We start from the raw sequence: 18,986 nt of genomic DNA on the forward strand, positions 1-18,986 counted from the left end.
GGGGGCGCAACGACCGGCCCCGTGCAGTGGGGAGGGTCCCGGGGGTGGCGCAGCGACCAGCCGCCTGCAGTGGGGAGGGTGCCGGCGGGAGGCAGCGACCGGACTGGGGGGGAAGGGTTCGGGGGGGCGCAGCGACCGGACGGGGGGGAGGCAGCGACGGGTTTTGGAGGGGGCGCAGTCACCAGTCCGGAGGAAGGGTTTGTGGTTGGGGGGGAGGGCAGCGACCTGCCCCGCGTGGTGGGGAGGGTCCGGGCGGCAGTGATGTGGGGTAGTGATTAGTCCCATGTGGTGGGGCGCTAGTGATAGGTGGTAGTGACCAGAGCTGTGAGGTGGGGAGGGGGTTCTTGGGGTAAAGTGGAGGGCAGAACCCACCCTCATGTGATGGAGGGGGCTCTGGGATAACGATGGGGGGCATTGCCTGGGTCCATGGAGTGTGGAGGGGCCTGTGAAGGTTGATGATAGGGAACAGGTGAGGTGGGGGATCCTGGCATCAGCAATGTGCCTCGGGTGGGATGGTTTTTCTGGGCTGAAGAAAGGGGTGGGGGAAGCTGTCACTGGCTCTCAAGACCAGCCCCTTGTTAAATCCAGCCCCCCAATCACATGTGAGTGGTGAGGGAAGACTCCCCTTCCTCTTGTCGAGTCACCCTTCTCCAGCATCACTGCCCGAGGTGACTGACCCTGGGGCCCACAACAGTTCTCCTGAAGAATAAAGATTCTGCCTTTGGAATAGCCCCACAAGTGTTGGGTACCAAACAAGGCCTTGCTGGGTGAGAAGGGGCCCTGATCTCCTTCCCCACCACTCAGGGGCTCCATCCCCACCCTGCAAATGACACACTGAGCTCTGTGGTGTTCTGTCAATACTCAGTTTATTTGCCCAGAACCAAAGTATAAATGCTTGCAGCAAGAGCACTTACATAAGTGTGCCTCCAGGTGCTGTTGCCTGTCTCCTTGGTTATGTTTATGAGAGAGCATTTTTTGTTTAAATGGAAGACCTGAATAGATGCTCTATCACCCCAGCTCTTTCTCTGCTAAAACATCTATTTCTGGGCCTATGGCAGGCAAGTTAGCATTATTTTTGAGGGGGTCCTTGTAATATCAACAGCACATAGCTGCCCTGTGCTGTGGAGAGCATCCAGACAGGGAACTGCCTCTCCTTTGCCTCTGCCTTTGAACCAGAGATGGGAAGAGTTTGGGAAAGTAGCTGCTGTTTCCTAGCCCCAGCACAGTGTTCGCTCAGCTGTTATAGCAGTCCCGCCTCCACTACTGTTGTCAACCAAGCTGTAACAGAAGCTGAGCCCCTTCCTTCTAGTGCAGCACAGAAGCACTTGTGGGTGGAGGCTTCTCTTTTTTTGAGATCCGAGTCCCCTTCCCCAGTCTCCTGGCAACCAGCAACACAAAGCCTAACTGAAACCAAAGCCTAATAAGTCGTTTTGTTTTGTGTCTTAGGCAAAAAGGTGGGAGCAGAAGCCATGTGTGCAAAGAACAGATCCCCTCGTTAGACACCTAGAGCATCTATCCTCCTGGGAGTGGACTCCCAAGGGTGGTGAAAGGAGAAGCAACTGCATAGGGTTCCTGTTTGCCCCCTCCCTGGGGCTGTATTGACTGAGGATGGACCCTGTGGCTCGGCTGAGTGGGGATATCATGAGGCGGAATCCACAGCAGGACTATGAGCTCATCCAGAGGGTGGGTAGTGGCACATATGGAGATGTCTATAAGGTGAGAATAATACACTTACACCCTTGACTCTGTCTGCACCCCTACTCCCTGTTTTGTGACCCTGTAAATATTAATGCTAATCAGCTTTTATTTTTAGAAATCACTTATTAGCCCTTTTCATTTTGTGGCCAAACTTCAGAGCACAAAGGGACCACTAGTGCTGGAAGTGGGAGATGGTGACTTCCTAAAAGTCCTGGCCTGTTCAGATCCCTTGCACAGTGTTGGCAGGCTGAGATTCCCCTGCAACCCTCGTGCATGTACCTCCATGTTCTCTTTTTAAATAAAAAAGTTCTTTGACACTTGGGGTGGATGGGACAAAATATCATCTCTCTGGTCCTGATGCTGCAAAGGGTCTGAACTGATGGATACATCACCTGCTACCTTCAGTGTTTATTGATCCTTTTAACGGGAGGGGAGGGTTATTTGTTCACTGAATTACTTTTGAGAATGTGTCATTTATAGTACCTGATTAAAAGGGTGCAAATTTATCCCTGAGTTAATAATAGGTTTCAGAGGCAGAAGCAGATTAAGCTAGCTGTTCAGAAAGTCATACGGAGTTTCAGACCACTATAGAGTTAGTTAGGCCCTGACCACACTGACGCGGGAAACACTGTAAACACAACCATGTCAAATAAAAGCTATGCATATTACACTTCCATTCCTAGACCATTACCTGGTGAGGTACTGATGACCTTCTGCGAAGCCAGTGAGCATTGAGGATGCTTAACAACTTGCAGGGTTGGACATCTTGCAAATAGTGCTTAAGATTTTTAGCTTTGTTGGCAAACTGGGGCTCTTAACTCTTGGGAAATGAGGCTGAAGTGTTTTACTTTGGAATGCTGTAGAATGCATTTAACTCAGAAGTGGAATTGGAACAATACAACATACAGTGAAACCTATCTTAAGCCATTATATGAGGGGCCAACAAAAATTGACCCCTACTAGAGATGTCTTTAACTGAGATCAAATAAAACTGTACAGGTTAATTTTGGTGGCACTCCTGACGTGGTTGCTGAAGTAGGAGGTTGGCTATGGGAAAGTGTTTCTAGTGCATTCTTCACTGTACTACACAGTCACTACCTCAGGAATATTTAACAATCATAAATACTAAAAACAGGTATTTTCCAGAGAGCTTTACAAGGGACCACTAAGTACATTTGCTAGTGAATTTTTCTCTAAGCATCTGAAAAGGCCAGTTCAGCTTAACAGATCTAAAATGAAATCCATCTTAAACAAGTGTTGATCTTTTAAATTTTTCAGGAACTTGAAAAAAGTTTATCAGCTTCCCATGCAAAGATCCCAAACAGGAATAAAATCAAAACCTCTCCGTAATGTTTGAAATCCATGAGTTAAAAATAGCTTCAGATACTACATTATTCCTGGACCATTGGTTTTTACTCTGTTCCTTTATGAAAGACCCCCTATAAACAGAGAGACGCTAATTGTAGGGAGATCTGCATTATGAACCTAGAAAAGAAGAAAATAAAATGATTTGTGGTGGTGCACAAATTTGGGCACTCAGCAACTTCTAGCACAATTAGTCTTTTTTGGCAGATGATGGAGGGCTTAAGCAAATATTTGTGTTCACCATTAGATTGTAGCAGTACATTTAAGGGATTATTTTGCATCCTCCACCCTACCCACGTTGCTGTTCAGAACTGTTACTTGGAAGCTTAAAATTGAAATCTGTTTCGTTAGTGATTTTTTCCCCCTCTCTCTTCACCACATAGTGCACAATGGTTTATTGTAGGGTTGCTCATGAGTGCTGAGTTTTGGCACTGATTTGATATTTTTCGATTCCAGAATGCATTTCAGGGTGGAGGAGGAATGCCTATAAATAAGTGATTTTCATATCTGTTTGCAGTGTGTATGCACAGATCCAAATTTGGGCCTGCCAACCTTGGAAGTGCCCTTTTCAGTAAAATATCAATGCATCAATTGCCTAATCTATATTAGGGATGTATCTGCTTGTTCATTAATGCTTGCATAAAACATAGCACTGTTTACTGAATGTTAATGACATTTTAAACTTCCCTTAATACAGTTCTTTATAAAGGATATCCTACATGCTAACTTTGAAAAGAGGTTAGAATAATGAGGCTGGGATATTCAGTGGCATTGAAAAGTATGGTGGTGTCTTATCCTTGGTGCCTCCATCCTCCATTGTTGTTGTCAAATCATTTGCATGCTGCAAACCTGTTAAAGTTCCCATAATGCTGTTCAGAAAAGTAGGGATGGATGTTAGTTCTGCTTTCCTGGCAAAATTCCAATTTACCCACCTTGCAGTACTTCCATAGTATCTTCCATATGAGGATCTCAAAGCATTGTATAAACGTGAATCAGGCCTCCTAGTACCCTGTGGAGTAGATCGGGAATACAAAGGCTGCATTTATCTCTGGTGAACACAGAAGCTCTTGGGCCGCAGTGCTGCGTGCTATCCAATATTTTAAGACAAGAGACTGGAAAAAAAAATCCAGTGGAAACTACAGATAGAATTTAGGTACAGAAAGTAATAACCCCAGTATCCTGGCCAAATTCCAGCACAGGTAAACACCTATATCACTATAGTCCTTTGGAAATCTCTACTAATTAATACAGAATAAAAATGATAGTAAAGAAGGCATAAAGGAGGTTATACATTTTATTCTTTAATTGAAATCGAATAAAACATTAATATGGATTTTAATGGTGGCCATAGGAATGGAAACTGATGTCTTAGGGGTGTGCATATAGCTATGACATTTTAACATGAAGATATCTGTGGAGATGTTCTGCTGATGTTTGAGGTCCATAGTGGAATAACGGAGTGTGTGTGTGCCTTGTGTTCAATGCAGTGTTTTAGGGAGTGAAGTAATTTCAAGTTTAAATATATATTCTGTTACAAATTTGAGATCTTTAACTTTTTCAAACATTTTTTTTTCAAACTGAAAGATTTGCAAGGAGCATGTCTCAGTAATGTAGCAATAACACAATATGATGCTGTGTAAAAGATCTGAATTCAAATTCCTCCCCGTGCTGGCATGAATTGTGTGACACTTGTAACTCTTGAGGGGAGAGGGTTTTCTTATGCTGCACTGATTGCACTTACTAATTGCATTGACATAAGCAAAATAAATGTCTCTGCATGCGGATTAGGAGAAACCTGGGTTTGTACCTGGGCGGTATCTGATTGTTCTGCAGGAGGGTAAATGAGACAGGTCTGCTTCAAATCTTAAAAGCCTCTGCTTTAAGTTCTGCTTCTCAGCTTGATGTTTGTGAAGGGACACTGATAATTTCACAAAAAATCACATTGGGTTGTCAGTTAACAAGGTACTTTAAGAACCTCACCAAGGCAGAGTTCTTGGCCTACAGACCTTGCAATTTAAATGCGACCCAGAACAACAGATCAGAAGAGTCAGGGTGTGTGGGAATTACTGAGAGTGGGGAGGGATTGCTTGAAGATGAGGGTTTAATGCCTGGCCTTGGTTTAACTTGTAATCACTTGTGACTACTGAGGCCACTCTTAGGATTAATTTATACATATGCACCTTTCTCTAGTAGCTGTCCTCCCATTTTCTCCCCTTTCCTTCAGATTTGTGTGTGTTCAACTGTTGAGTTTTGTCTGAATCCCAGCTTGTGAGCAATCTGGGACAGGGACTGTTTTGGTTGTTTGCTTGCCATTTAGGACAATGGGGTTGTGATTTCTGATTGGGGGTGGGATTTGAAAGAGGAAAGGGGATGTTTGGAATAGGGGTGCAGAGCTTGATAGAAGGCACAGAGTCCTGACTGAAGAAAGGAGATAAAGGAAGCAGTCTCAGTAAGCAATCATGATGCATCTTTACATCATGAGATGGGGTACTTCAGTCATAAAGCCTGCAGCAAGTTTGTATTTGTACATTCTAACAACTCAAATACGCAGCTGTTAGAATCCCAGCAGTTGGAGATTCCTGCCTGAACTGTGTTTACCAAAAACTCGAAGTACAGAATAAACCACATCTGAGGTATCGGACACTCCTTTTCCTCTCCTGCATTGTCTTTTCCTGTGACTCTTGGACTTATTGGCTACTTGGGGTACATCTTGACTTTAAAAACACATTAGTTTCTCTTGTGTATTGCATTCGTTAAATCTCGTATGTTTTTTATTTTTATTTTTTTAAAGGTTGAAATGGAGTTTTTACAAATACTCCATACAATTGTCATTTAATTACATATTGCAGTGCTTAAGCATCATTGTGCAGAGATGGGTAATATTGATTTGTAAAGCATCCTTCGGCATACAGAACAGGCTTGAAAAATGTGTAGTGTCTTCAGGATATTTTGCAACAAATGATAATGTTGATTGCTTTACCTCAGTCACACATCACAATAATTTCATTTTTTTAAAAAGGGCCGTGGCTCTAATCTCTTCTTGGTTTATGGAACTTCTTTTTTCATCATTCTTTGATTTTTGGCTACTGTTGCAGATAAAACACAGGTCTCCAATATTTTACTTTGTGTGAAAGGATTTTGTGGTCTTAGTTACTTTCCCACTAGGCAGGCTTTCAAATCACAGTATCTCCATTGCAGTGGCGCCCTTCACAGGAAAAAACCTAAGGACTGAATAGGCATGGAAACTGCATCAGTTCTTAGATATGATAGGTGCAAGTCAGGGATGAGGTATGCAGCAGTGGTGGAGAAACATTAATTGTTCTTTGGACCTAGAGGACTTCAGCACATGGCCATCTCTAAGGCGTCTTCCACAGTAGAAGGAACTTCCAAACAATGGTGGGTCATCTTCAGCCTATCAGCGTTGATCAATCATTCAGAGCAGAGGAGGGCAGAGGAAAAAAAAACTGCAACCAAATCTGGGATGCAGACAGGCTTAACCAAGTCCCTCAGACTAGTTTTCATTATTTCTTCCAACATTCCCATCCACATTCCTTAGTGGTATCTGATTCAAGGCTGGCCCATGGAAAATTTGCACATCTGCTTGACAAAAACCAGAAGATCATAGATTAGGGTCGGAAGAGACCTCAGGAGGTCATCTAGTCCAACCCCTCAAAGCAGGACCAACCACAACTAAATCATCTCAGCCAGGGCTTTGTCAGTCCGGGCCTTAAAAACTTCTAAGGATGGAGATTCCACCACCTCCCTAGGTAACCCATTCTAGTGCTTCACCACCCTCCTAGTGTAATAGTTTTTTCCTAATATCCAACATAGACCTTCCCCACTGCAGCTTGAGACCATTACACCTGCTACCACTGAAAGCAGCCTAGCTCCATCCTCTTTGGAACCCCCCTCCAGGTAGTTGAAGGCTGTTACCAAATGCCCCCTCACTCTTCCCTTTTGCAGACTAAATAAGCACAGTTCCCTCAGTCTCTCCTCATAAGTCATGTGCCCCAGCCCCCTAATAATTTTTGTTGCCCTCTGATGTAGTGGGGAGCCCAAAACTGAACGCAGTACTCCAGATGCAGCCTCACCAGTGCCGAATAGAGGGGAATAATCACTTCCCTCAATCTGCTGGCAGTGCTCCTGCTAATGCAGCCCAATATGCCATTAGCCTTCTTGGCAACAAGGGCACACTGTTGACTCATATCCAGCTTCTTGTCCACTGTAACCCCCCAGGTCTTTTTCTGCAGAACTGCCTCTTAGCCATTCGGTCCCCAGCTTGTAGCAGTGCATAGGATTCTTCCATCTTTAGTGTAGGACTCTGCACTTGTCCTTGTTGAACCTCATCAGATTTATTTTAGCCCAATCCTCCAATTTGTCTAGGTCACTCTGGACCTTATCCCTCCCCTCCATCGTATCTACCTCTCCCCCCAGCTTAGTGTCATCTGCAAACTTGTTGAGGGTGAAGTGCATCTCATCATCCAGATCATTAATGAAGATGTTGAACAAAACCACCAGCCCCAGGACTGACCCTTGGGGCACTCTGCTTGATACCGGCTGTCAACTAGACATTGAGCCATTGATCGCGAGCCATTGAGCTCGATGATCTAGCTAGCTTTCCATCTGTCTTATAATCCATTCATCCAATCCATACTTTTTTAACTTGCCAGCATGAATCCTATGGGAGACGGTATCAAAAGCTTTGCTAAATTCAAGATATATCATGTCCACTGCTTTCCCCGTATCCACAGAGCCAGTTATCTCATCATAGAAGGTAGTCAGGTTGGTCAGGCATGATTTGCCCTTGGGCAATCCATGTTGACTGTTCCTGATCACCTTCCTCTCCTCCGAGTGCTTCAAAATGGTTTCCTTGAGGACCTGCTCCATGATTTTTCCAGGGACTGAGGTGAGGCTGACTCGTCTGTAATTCCCCAGATTCTCCTTCTTCCCTTTTATAAAGATGGGCACTATATTTACCTTTTTCCAATTGTCCGTCACCCCCCCCCCCCCAGTCGCCATGAGTTTTCAGAGATAATGGCCAATGACTCTTCAATCATGTCAGCAAACTCCATCAGCACCCTCGGATACATTAGATCCAGCCCCATGGCCTTGTGCATGTCCAGCTTTTCTAAATAGTCCTTAACCTGTTCTTTCACCACTGAGGGCTGCTCACCTCCTCCTCATATTGTGCTGCCCAGTGCAGCAGTCTGGGAGCTAACTGTGTCTGTGAAGACTGAGGCAAAAAAATCATTGAGTACTTCAGCTTTTTCCACATCATCTGTCACTAATTTGCTTCCCCCATTCAGTAAGGGGCCCACACTTTCCCTGGCCACCTTCTTGTTGCTAACATACCTGTAGAAACCCTTCTTGTTACCCTTCACATCCCTTGCTAGCTGCAATTCCAGTTGTCTTTTGACCTTCCTGATTACACCCTTGTACGATCGATCAGTATTTTTATACTTCTCCCTAGTCATCCGTCCAAATTTCCACTTCTTATAAGCTTCTTTTTTGTGTTTAAGCTCACCAAAGATTTCACTGTTAAGCCAAGCTGGTCGCCTGCCATATTTGCTATTCTTTCTGCACATTGAGTTTGTTCCTGCACCCTCAATAAGGCTTCTTTAAAATACAGTCAGCTCTCTGGGACTCCTTTTCTCCTCAAATTAGCCTCCCGGGGATCCTGCTCATCAGTTCCCTGAGGAAGTCAGTCTGCTTTTCTGAAAGTCCAGCATCCGGATTCTGCTGCTCTCCTTTCTTCCTTTTGTCTGGATCCTGAACTTGACCATCTCATGGTCACTGCTGCCCAGGTTGTCACCCACTTATACTTACTCTACCAATTTTTCCCTGTTTGGGAGCAGCAGTTTGAGAGGAGCCTGGCCCATATTTGGTTCCTCCAGCACTTGCACCAGGAAGTTGTCCCCAATACTCTCCAAAAACTTCCTGGATTGTCTGTGCACTACTGTATTGCTCTCCCAGCAGATATCAGGGTGATTGAAGTCCCCCACAAGAACCAGGGCCTGGTGAGAACCAGATGCAGTTTATTGGGACAGAAGTTGTAGTCATCTGCAAATAGCAAATCATCAAGCCCTAATAGCCTGACACCACTTCTTGTGGGGCAAAATCCTCCACTTCCTGGATCTGCTTCCAGAGGCTGCCAAGCGGGAAGTAAGGGGAATTATGAAAGTGTAGAAACAAAGCTTGGTTTTCAAGTGGTTATGACCTTGCAGGAATATCTCTACTTGAAGATGTTGAAACGCATGGGTCCCAAGTAGCTCAGAATAACTCAAACGTTGCTGTTGCTGAGAGCTGTAAAGCTACCATTTGGAGCACAGTTGATCTGTTTATGCAAGATTAGTACTTTATCTTGGCTTCCAGAGCTGATCCCAGTTCGCAAGAGTAGACCTGCCTTTTTCATTTTAATATTGTAGCTCCCGTTCTTTGACTTTGTTACTGTTAATTTATCTCCCAAGGTCTGGGGATATATGCTGATGATTCTTGAAGAAAAAGGTGTTACTTATAAGATAACAGCTGTTCTTAGAGTAGGTCATCAGGGTAAATCTGTATTTGATTAAAGCACTAGAACAATATAAAATAACATAGCACACATTAAATGGATTAAAAACTGGCTAACTGATAGGTCTCAATGTAATCGTAAATGGGACGTTGTCATCAAACAGGTGTGTTGCCACTGTGGTCCTGCAGGAATTATTTCTTGGCCCTATACTATTTAACATTTTTGTCAATGACCTGGAAGAAAACATAAAATTGTCACTGACAAAGTTTACAGATGCCACAAAAATTGGGGGATTGTTAAATATTGAAGAGGACAGGTTCCTGACTCAGAGTGATCTGGTAAACTTAGCAAACTGGAGCAAGCAAACAATATTAGTTTTAATACAGCTAAATGTAAATGTTTACATCTAGGAACAAAGACTGGAGGCCATATTTACAGGCTGGGGGGCTCTATTCTGGGAAACGGTGACTGAAAAAGATTTAAGGATCAGGGTGGACAGGCAGATGAACGTGAGCGCCCAGTGTGATGCGGTGGCAAAATGAGCTGAAGAGCTAATGTGATCCTGGGACACATAAGCGGGAGTCTTTAGTAGAAGTAGAGAGGTTATGTTACCTCTGTATTTGGCACTGATGCGACCGCTGCTGGAATACCGTGTCCAGTTCTGGTGCCCACAATTCAAGAAGGATGTTGGTAAACTGGAGAGGGGGTCAGAGAAGAGCCACGCGAATGATTAAAGGATTAGAAAACATGCCTTATAGTGATAGACTGAAGGAGCTCAATCTATTTAGCTTAACAAAGAGAAGATTAAGCTGATTTTATTACGGTCTGAGAGTATCTACATGAGGAACAAATATTTAATAATGGGCAGAGAAAGATATAACATGAACCAATGGCTGGAAGTTGAAGCTAGACAAATTTAGACTAGAAATAAGGCGAACATTTTTGCCAGTGAGAGTAATTGGTCATAGAACAATTTATTAAGGTGTGTGGTGGATTCTCTGTCACTTATAAATTTTGAGTCAAGATTGGCTGTTTTTCTAAAAGATCAGCTCTAGGAATTATTTTGGGAAACTCTGACCTGTATTATCCAGGAGGGCAGGCTCGATGATCATAATGGTCCCTCTTGGCCTTGGAATCTATGAATTGTCAGCCCTGCTACTTCAGAGTCTCTCTGAGATTGTGATAAGGAAACCTGGGGTCATCGGTCCTTATCGGTGAGCCTGGGAATCTGGTACCTTAAGGGAGTGAGTGTGTAGCCTCAAGGGTCAAGAGTTTTCTCAAAAGTTCCGTTTTGGAAGCCAAGTGTGCGTGCATACCAAGCGTGGATCTGCACTGACAGCACAAAGAAAACTGCAGTTATAGGGTAATAACTTTTATTTAAAAAAACAGCTCAGTACTTTATTATATAAATGGGTTCATGTGAGCCAGAGTAAAACATCTGTTGTAAGTACCGGTATGTGTTTGGGTTAGGGAGGCACATAGAACCTGTAAGAGAATTTAAATGAGTGGAATCCATGCAGCGGCAGCTCCAGGCACCAGCACTCCAAGTGCGTGCCTGGTGCGGCAAGTCGCCGGGGGCACCCTGCTGGTCCCTGCGAGGGCGGGAGTCAGGCAGCTTTCGGTGGCATGCCTGCAGGAGGTCCCCAGTCTCGTGGATTTGGTGGCAATTTGGCGGTGGGTACGCTGAATCCGGGACCGGGGATGTCCCGCAAGCATGCCGCCAAATCCGTGGGACCGGGGACCTCCTGCAGGCATGTGGCCAAAGGCAACCTGCCTGCAGTGCTTGGGGTGGTGCAAAAGCTAGAGCTGCCCCTGAATCCATGTGTCTTGTGTAAAAGACACAAGACCAGTTCTTTAGTTTTAATTGGTAAAGGGGCATTCAGATCAAAGTTAATCCAACTTTTTTACATTTTGAGTAAATGAACTTTCACAAAACAAGATGAATAGAAACTTTTCCATAATGTGTTTATTCTGGGGGTAGGAATGAGTGGTTTGGGGGAGGGGAAGGCATAGGAAGAAGTTTTTTGTTTGCAATGAAAGCCTTGCAGGGGAATCAGAAAGCAAAACCAACTAGGCTATTTTCATTGTCCCAAAATTCAAAAAAGGAAACCAACAGCATCAATAGTGAAAAGGAAATGGATTAGTAAATTTCTCTAACAGAATCTAAAGAGGCTTAATACAAGTAGGAAATTTTGGTGGTTGTTTTTTTTATTTGTTTAAAACATGATTTTTTTAATAGCAGTGTTTTGTCTTGTGGGTGGATAGAAAGGGTACTTTTTCTCCCTCAGTTCATACCCAGATTTTCACACTAAGAAATGTACTTTTGCACTTGAACTGGCTGCTTGTACATTTAAGTATTATTTATTTGCACTAGAGTAGTGCATGGAGGCCCCGGTTGGGGGATTGGACCTCTTTGGGTATGTCTACATAGCTCACAGCAGTGAGCCTCGCAGCCTGGCTCAACAGACTTGGGCCTCTGAGGCTCCAGCTAGCACTCTAAAAATAGTTGCATAGACAGTGCTTTGAAGCTGCGGCACGGGCTGGAGCTTGGGCTCTGAAACCTACCCCCTCCCCTTTGGCTTTAGAGCCGAAGCTGAAATGTCTGCACTGCTGTTTTTAGTGTGGTAGCGCGAACCCCAGTCTGTCAGCCTGGGCTGGGAGGCTTCCTGCTATGAGCTGTGTAGATCTAGCTATTGTATTACGTGCTGTACAGACCTGTACGAAGATGACAGACCCTGCCCCACAGAGCTTACCGTTTAGATTCAGGTTCTTCTATTTGGTGCTTATAGCCCTTTACGCTGAATACAAATCTTTTTTAAGTGATAGAAGTTCAGATCCTCGCTAGCTGTAAGTATTTAGGGCCTTATCTCACCCCCCCCAGACCCCCACCAGACAAAAAGCAGGTGGAGTGAGCATGTCAGTTGTGAAACAGAACTTCTGTTTTGTACTTGCAGATCTTAATGTTTAGAGCAAGTTGGGCGGGGGGGGGGCATGCAGGGTCACATGCAGCCACAGATTTCTGCCAGGGTTTATATGTCCTTCCCTGAGCCCCGCTGCATACCACCAGAACTTTTAAATTGTCCCCCCCACCCCATCAACAGTTATGCATCGTCTCTGGTTTAGAGGAAAGAGTGTGTAGGTATGAAGTTTTTGGGCAGGGGCTGTCATTATCTGTTTGTAACACCTTGCAGTGTGGTCCCACAGTCTGACTGGCGCCTAAATACTAGGATAATGCAGAGTGAAAAAGGAGGTAGAAGTATATTTATTTCCCCCTATGACTCTATTTTCAGTTAGGCTTATTATTCTTGAAAAGAAGTAATAACTACAGTTGTGAGAGACCAACCTCTTTAGTGTGTAGAATCTGACATGTGTCTGTTTAGGGAAAGTTTTCTGAAAGGCTCTGTGCTTTTCACTAAAGAGCCTGGTACTGCTCTCTGTCTTAGAAATCCAGCTGGAAAATTACAGAGTGAACAATTGCATCTGGGTATTTCTGTCTGTGAAAAGGAAAGAACCCTGAAGACTAGAAATTGCTGTTAGGTGTCTCTCTTAGTCGCTGGGATTAGTTTCAAGTGTGCCTCACCTATGCCCATGTGATCTGAGCCGACTCATGAATGCAGTGTTGTAAGGATTCAGAATGGGAAGTGCAGTTTCTTCTGTCTGGCAGAGCTCTATTCTGATAGGTGCACCCATCCAGCAGGATTTGCGTTAATCTTTTGCAGGATCATAGGATCATTTTCATAGCCATCCACGTCTATTTCCACTTCTCATGTTAATCCATTCTTAGATCTTCCCTATGTGGCAGACAAAAATGGCTGTTCAGCATCTGTTCTAGACATGCTCAGTTTGCACATCCGTCCCCATGCTCTGCTGGTAAAGAGGCTCCATGGGAGTGGAACCCATATGATTTTGTTGCTCAGGGATAGGGAGGTGGAATACAGGGACTCCTTGCACAGACAGGTGGTACATGCACCTCCTTTGCAGTATGCTGCACACTTCTGAGGATTCCTGAATGGCAATAGGATTGCGGGTAGGGTGGGACCAGAATAAGGGTCTGCCTTCAGAGGCTGCTTCAGGTACTGATCTTGAGCAACCTGTGCAGAGGAGCTGCGAAGCCACTCTGTGGTCTATAGTCGTGTGTGTCTCCCCCCCCCCCCCCCACCACTACTGACCCAGGGTCTTAGCTCCCAGTATCAGACTTAACCTAGTTTCTGACCCTCAGAAACGAGTGTGTGTTCCATTGCTGGGTTGCCATCTTAGTGTAATGTAGGCAGGGCAGACAAACTCCTGTGGGACACCGGAATTTCATGCACAGACCAAGACCAGTGCACGCCCTCCCCCAACCTCCACCACAGGGTTTGTGGGGTTTGGGATTAGAGGAGACGATAGGGGGATTGATGTGAGGGAGTGGATGAGTTGGGGTGGGAGGGACCATACGGATGGGGGANCCCCCCCCACCGTGTGTCTGGCTTAGAACTGGCCTCTGGATTTGCTCCTTGGTGAGAAGAGAGGTTGTATATTTTCTTTGCAGAGTCTTGCTTGGGTGAGCAGCTGGGGAGGTCAGAAAGTGGCTCCAAGCCTGGCTACAGGGTGTAAGTTACATTTTAACCTTTGGTTGCAAATCCTTTAACAAAGACGAAAAACTCCTTCGGAGAACCTGATTTCTCTAAAGAACGTACTTTCCTTGTGTGGTACAAAACCATGTAAAATAAAGCAGCCCCCATTTTTCCAGTGCACAGCACTGCTGTAAGCTCACTCAGGGAGAATAAATTCTCCCCACTTACAAACTGAATTTTGTGAAGAGGTTCTAGTTACAAGTTGCATTCTCTCAACTACTACCCACCAACCTGTGGTTTGACTTTTGGGGTAGGTTCACCCACTAAGGAGGCAACGTTGCTGGTGTTCTGGCACCTTCTCGGCAGATATTAATAGTAGCATGTCCTGTGCTCCTGCTTCACAGTTTAACTGTTAGTTTTCCAGTTTCCTACCCCTCCTCCTCACAGAAGAGAAGTTTCTAAAACTGACAGATGGATTTGTCTGGGTATCAAGAATATCTAGAGTTGTTGTTGTACATCCAAAAAAATTGGAAGAACTATTAAAGCGCATGTTCCAGGATTTCAGGCAATCTATAACTATTAGAGATCAGGGTGAGGCCTAATATGAGGGGCAGATTATTACTGCAGAGTTCTTACACCTTTCTCAGAAGCAGGGCCATCCAGAGGATTCAGGGATCCTGGGGTCTTCGTCGGGGGGCCCCCCGCTTCAGTGGTAATTCAGTGGCAGGGGGTCCTTCCGCTCCGGGACCCGCCACCGAAGTGCCCCAAAGACCCGTGGCAGGGTTCCCCTGCCACTGAATTACATCCGAAGTGGGACCCAGTACTTCAGCGGCAGGTCCTGCTTCGGCAGTAATTCGGCAGTGGAGGTCATTCCGCCCCGGGGCGGAAGGACCCCCTACCACCAAAGACCCGGAGTGGAAGAAGCTCCAGGGCCCCGGACCCCACGAGAGTTTTCCGGAGCCCTCGGAGCGAGTGAAGGACCCTGCTCAAGAGGCCCCAAAAAACCCTCGTGGGGGCCCCTGCAGGGCCCGTGGCCTGGGGCAAATTGCCCCACTTGCCCCTCCCTCCCCCCGGCGGCCCTGCTCAGAAGGGTCTGATACTGGCCACTGTTGGAGAGAGGTTATTGGACTTGGTGGCCCTTGAATCTGTTCCTGTCTGGCGATTCTGACAATCCTGGGGCACTTCTCTTGCCTTTGAGATCTATGATTCTTTTGAAAACTGATTTCCCACCTTCATTTCTCACAGGCCTACTATAGAATCAGGCAAGCAAGGAACCACTCACCTTTATGACAGATTCTCTCTTTTTACTTCTCCTGCAGGCCAGAGGAAGATACTATGTTTCTCTGAATTTGCTCTTGAGGATTTTGCCTAACCTGAAAGTATCAGAGGGGTAGCCGTGTTAGTCTGGATCTGTAAAAACAGCAAAGAGTCCTGTGGCACCTTATAGACTAACAGACATTTTGGAGCATGAGCTTTCATGGTGATACACTCACTGTCGTGCGATGTGCATGTAGTGGAGAATTTCCAGGGCAGGTGTGTATATTATATGCAAAAAGAAGAGGCTAGAGTATAACAAGGTTATTTCAATCAGGGAGGATGAGGCCCGCTCTTCTACGCAGTTGAGGTGTGTACCAGGGAGGAGAAAGACTGTTTTGTAGTTGGCTAGCCATTCATAGTCTTTTGTTCAGTTCCTGAGCTGTATGGTGTTCAATTTGGCAGATGAACTGAAGCTCAGCACTTCTCTTGTAAGTCTGCCTGAAGTTTTTTTTTGCTGGGCAGGATGGTACGTTTAAGATGTCTGTTATTTGGTGTGGCCGTGGAGGTTGAATGTGGTCTCTGGAGGTTTTTGTATATTGCCTTCCTAATACTGAATTTGTGTCCATTTATCCTTTCCGGAGATGTCCATTTGGCCGATCGTACATATCAAGTGGGCATTGCTTGGCATATGATGGCGTATTATTACTATTGTGAACCGTGCAGTGTGATGAACTGTGGTGGTGGGTGTGCTGATCTGGTTGAGGTTCTGTGATGTGTCGCTGGTGTAGATAGTGTGGCAGAAGTAGGTTGGGCATTCTGAGGTTTGTTGCTGTGATTGGTTCGCCTGAGTTAGATTCTTACTTGTGATGTGTGCCCCACATATAAGCTCAGGATTAGCTGCTAGAAGGAGGCCTCATCTCTCTCGTGATTGAACTAACCTTAGAACTAGCTTATTGAGATAACAAGGTTAGTTCAATCATGGGAGGATGAGGGCTCTCTTCTAGCAGCTAATTCCTGAGCTGATTATGTGGGTCACAGCACATCATAGTAAGTCTAACTCACGGAACCATATTCCATGCAACAGAACTCGCGATTGCAAACTACTCTGCCCACATATCTACACAGCGACACCATCACAGGACCTATACCAGATCAGCCATCATCCTATCACCAGTTCATTCACCTGCTAACGTCCACTCAATGTAATATAACGCCATCTATATGCCAGCGAATGCCCTCTGCTATGTACGTCGGCCAAACTGGACAGTCTCTACGGAAAAGATAAGTGGATACAAATCTGGTATAGGAATGGCAATATACAACTCTCCAGAGACCACTTCAACCTCCCCTGGCCACACAATACAGATCTTAAGGTGAGCTCATGCCTGCAGGCAAGAAAAAAATTCAGGACCAGACTTCAAAGAGAAACTGCTGAGCTACAGTTTATCTGCAAATTTGACACCATCAGCTCAGGATTAAACAAAAACTGTGAATGGCTAGCCAACTACAAAAGCAGTTTCTCCTCCCTTGGTTTTCACACCTCAACTGCTAGAAGAAGGCCTCATCCTCCCTATTGAACTAACCTTATTATCTCTAGCCCTGCCCCTGGAAATTTCCACTACATGCATCCGACCAAGTGGGTATTCACCCACGAAAGCTCATGTTCCAATATGTCTGTTAGTCTATAAGGTGCCACAGGACTCTTTGCTGCTTTTTCACTACATGCATCTGACGAAGTGGGTATTCACCCATGAAAGCTCATGCTCCAAAACGTCTGTTAGTCTATAAGGTGCCACAGGACTCTTTGCTGCCTAACATGAAAGTAATTCAGTAAGAAACCAGCTGTCTGGTTTCCCAGAACAATGCATTTAACTTGCCTGTGCAGTAACAAAGATTGTGCATACAAGTGACTAGATGCTTAGCTAGCCATATGTGAATGCGCAGATTAGTCCTGGAGCTTTGCCATTGCCATTCAGTTCTGAAAATCAAGATGTGGGTATGAGAGCCAGTGGCACGCTGCAGAGAGCACTCATGTCCTATGGATGAAGGTATGCTCCAGGAAGCAAGTCCTCTGTCAAAGAGAAGGCAGGCAGTGTGTGGTCCCACAGAAGGTCATGGGGATGGTGCCAGCTTGCAACAATTGCTTATCACCACTTCCCTGGAAGCACAGCAGCTTTACTTCAGAGATATGAGCTGTGGGTAAGGAATGGTGTCGTTAGCCTCTGTATGTCAGAGGGTGGAGATGGGGTGAGGGATAGCTCAGTGGTTTGAGCATTGGCCTGCTAAACCCAGGGTTGTGAATTCAATCCTTGAGGGGGGCATTTAGGGAACTGGGGTGAAAATCTGTCTGGGGATTGGTCCTGCTTTGAGCAGAGGGTTGGACTAGATGACCTTCTGAGGTTTCTTCCAACCCTAATCTTCAAGTGACCTCTCTCCTGCCATCATAGATCATTACCTGTTAGGGTCACTCCCTCTGGGACACCTGGCATTGGCGACTGTCAGCAGACAGGATATTGGGTTGGATGGACCTTTGGTCTGACCCAGTATGTCCGTTTTTATGACTCTTAAATTTTCAAGATCCCCACCCCCCAGACTTCCATGTTGAGTCCCATTAAGACTCTCCCAGTACATTCCTGTCCTCTTCATAAGAGAATATCCAGAGCCACAGATTTGTCTCTGCATTCTGCTTTTTTTCCTCAATTCCTTGTAATATTTTTACAATTTTTGTTTTAACCTGATCACAGCTAGAGTACTGAATGTACCCTGGTTTGGCACAAGTACGTGTACTTCCTGCATACGCGGAAGGAAGTTGTTTTCATGGATTTAGAATGACCCAGATGTCTTTTCAACATGTCAAGTTGACATTGCAGAGATGTGTGACAACAGGCTGTATTGTGGGAATAGATAGAGGAAGACGGCTGGGGTGGAAAGATAGATTTGTGAGTCTTTGGCATGGAGTGGTAGGTAAGGCTATTGGAGGGCTGTGAATACCTAGGGACAAGTAAGGTGTTGAGGGTGGATCCCTGATGAACCCCTACAGAAGTTGAGAGGAGAGGACAGCTACCTATAAAAAGAGAGGCCCTGGAGGGGTAGACAGAGGTAAGAGGAGAACCAGCAAGGGTAGAGTAATGGAAGCCAAGGGACAGGAGGATGTTAAGAAGGTGGGTGCTGTCAAGAGTGTCAAAAGCAGCAGAGTAGAGGCTGATGAGGATGGAATAAAGGGCTTGGTCTTTGATCAAGAAGAGATTGTTTAAAAGCTCTGAGAGCAGTTTCATTGGAGTGGTGAGGCTCCAGGATGGAGCTGGTGAGAGGTGCTCAAGGCAGTTGTTGTAGATGGCATATTCTGTGAGTTCGGCAGTGAAGAGTAAAAGATGGGGAGGGAAATGATGTTGAGGGGCTGCTTTATGAGGGCTAGGAGAGATGAGGGCATGCCTGTATTGTCAGGGCAATGAGCCCAAAGAGTGTGAGGGGTTTGAAATGGTGAAAGTGGGAGCCAGTGGGATGAGGAGGTGGGGAGATTAGAAGTGGAGAGGAGATGAGAAACCTCCATGTTGGTGACATAGGAAGGAGATCAAAGATGCATCTTGGAGAGACTCGAGGGA

The 18,986-nt window shown here is 45.5% G+C and overlaps 1 protein-coding gene across 2 annotated transcripts in view; it reads left to right on the top strand.

Moving 5' to 3' along the window:
* The first annotated feature begins 1,391 nt into the window (after window positions 1–1,391).
* Window positions 1,392–18,986, top strand: part of MAP4K5 (mitogen-activated protein kinase kinase kinase kinase 5) — a 96,245-nt gene continuing 78,650 nt past the window's right edge. The window contains exon 1 of one of the 2 annotated variants that reach the window (XM_075065816.1): window positions 1,392–1,716. In XM_075065816.1, coding sequence (XP_074921917.1) covers window positions 1,609–1,716 — 108 coding nt within the window. In that variant the 5' untranslated portion in view covers window positions 1,392–1,608. The remainder of the gene's footprint in view (window positions 1,717–18,986) is intronic. The other variant, XM_032775697.2, reaches the window with a different exon arrangement.

The sequence above is a fragment of the Chelonoidis abingdonii genome, chromosome 4, assembly GCF_003597395.2.
Source record: "Chelonoidis abingdonii isolate Lonesome George chromosome 4, CheloAbing_2.0, whole genome shotgun sequence".
NCBI lineage: Eukaryota > Metazoa > Chordata > Testudines > Testudinidae > Chelonoidis > Chelonoidis abingdonii.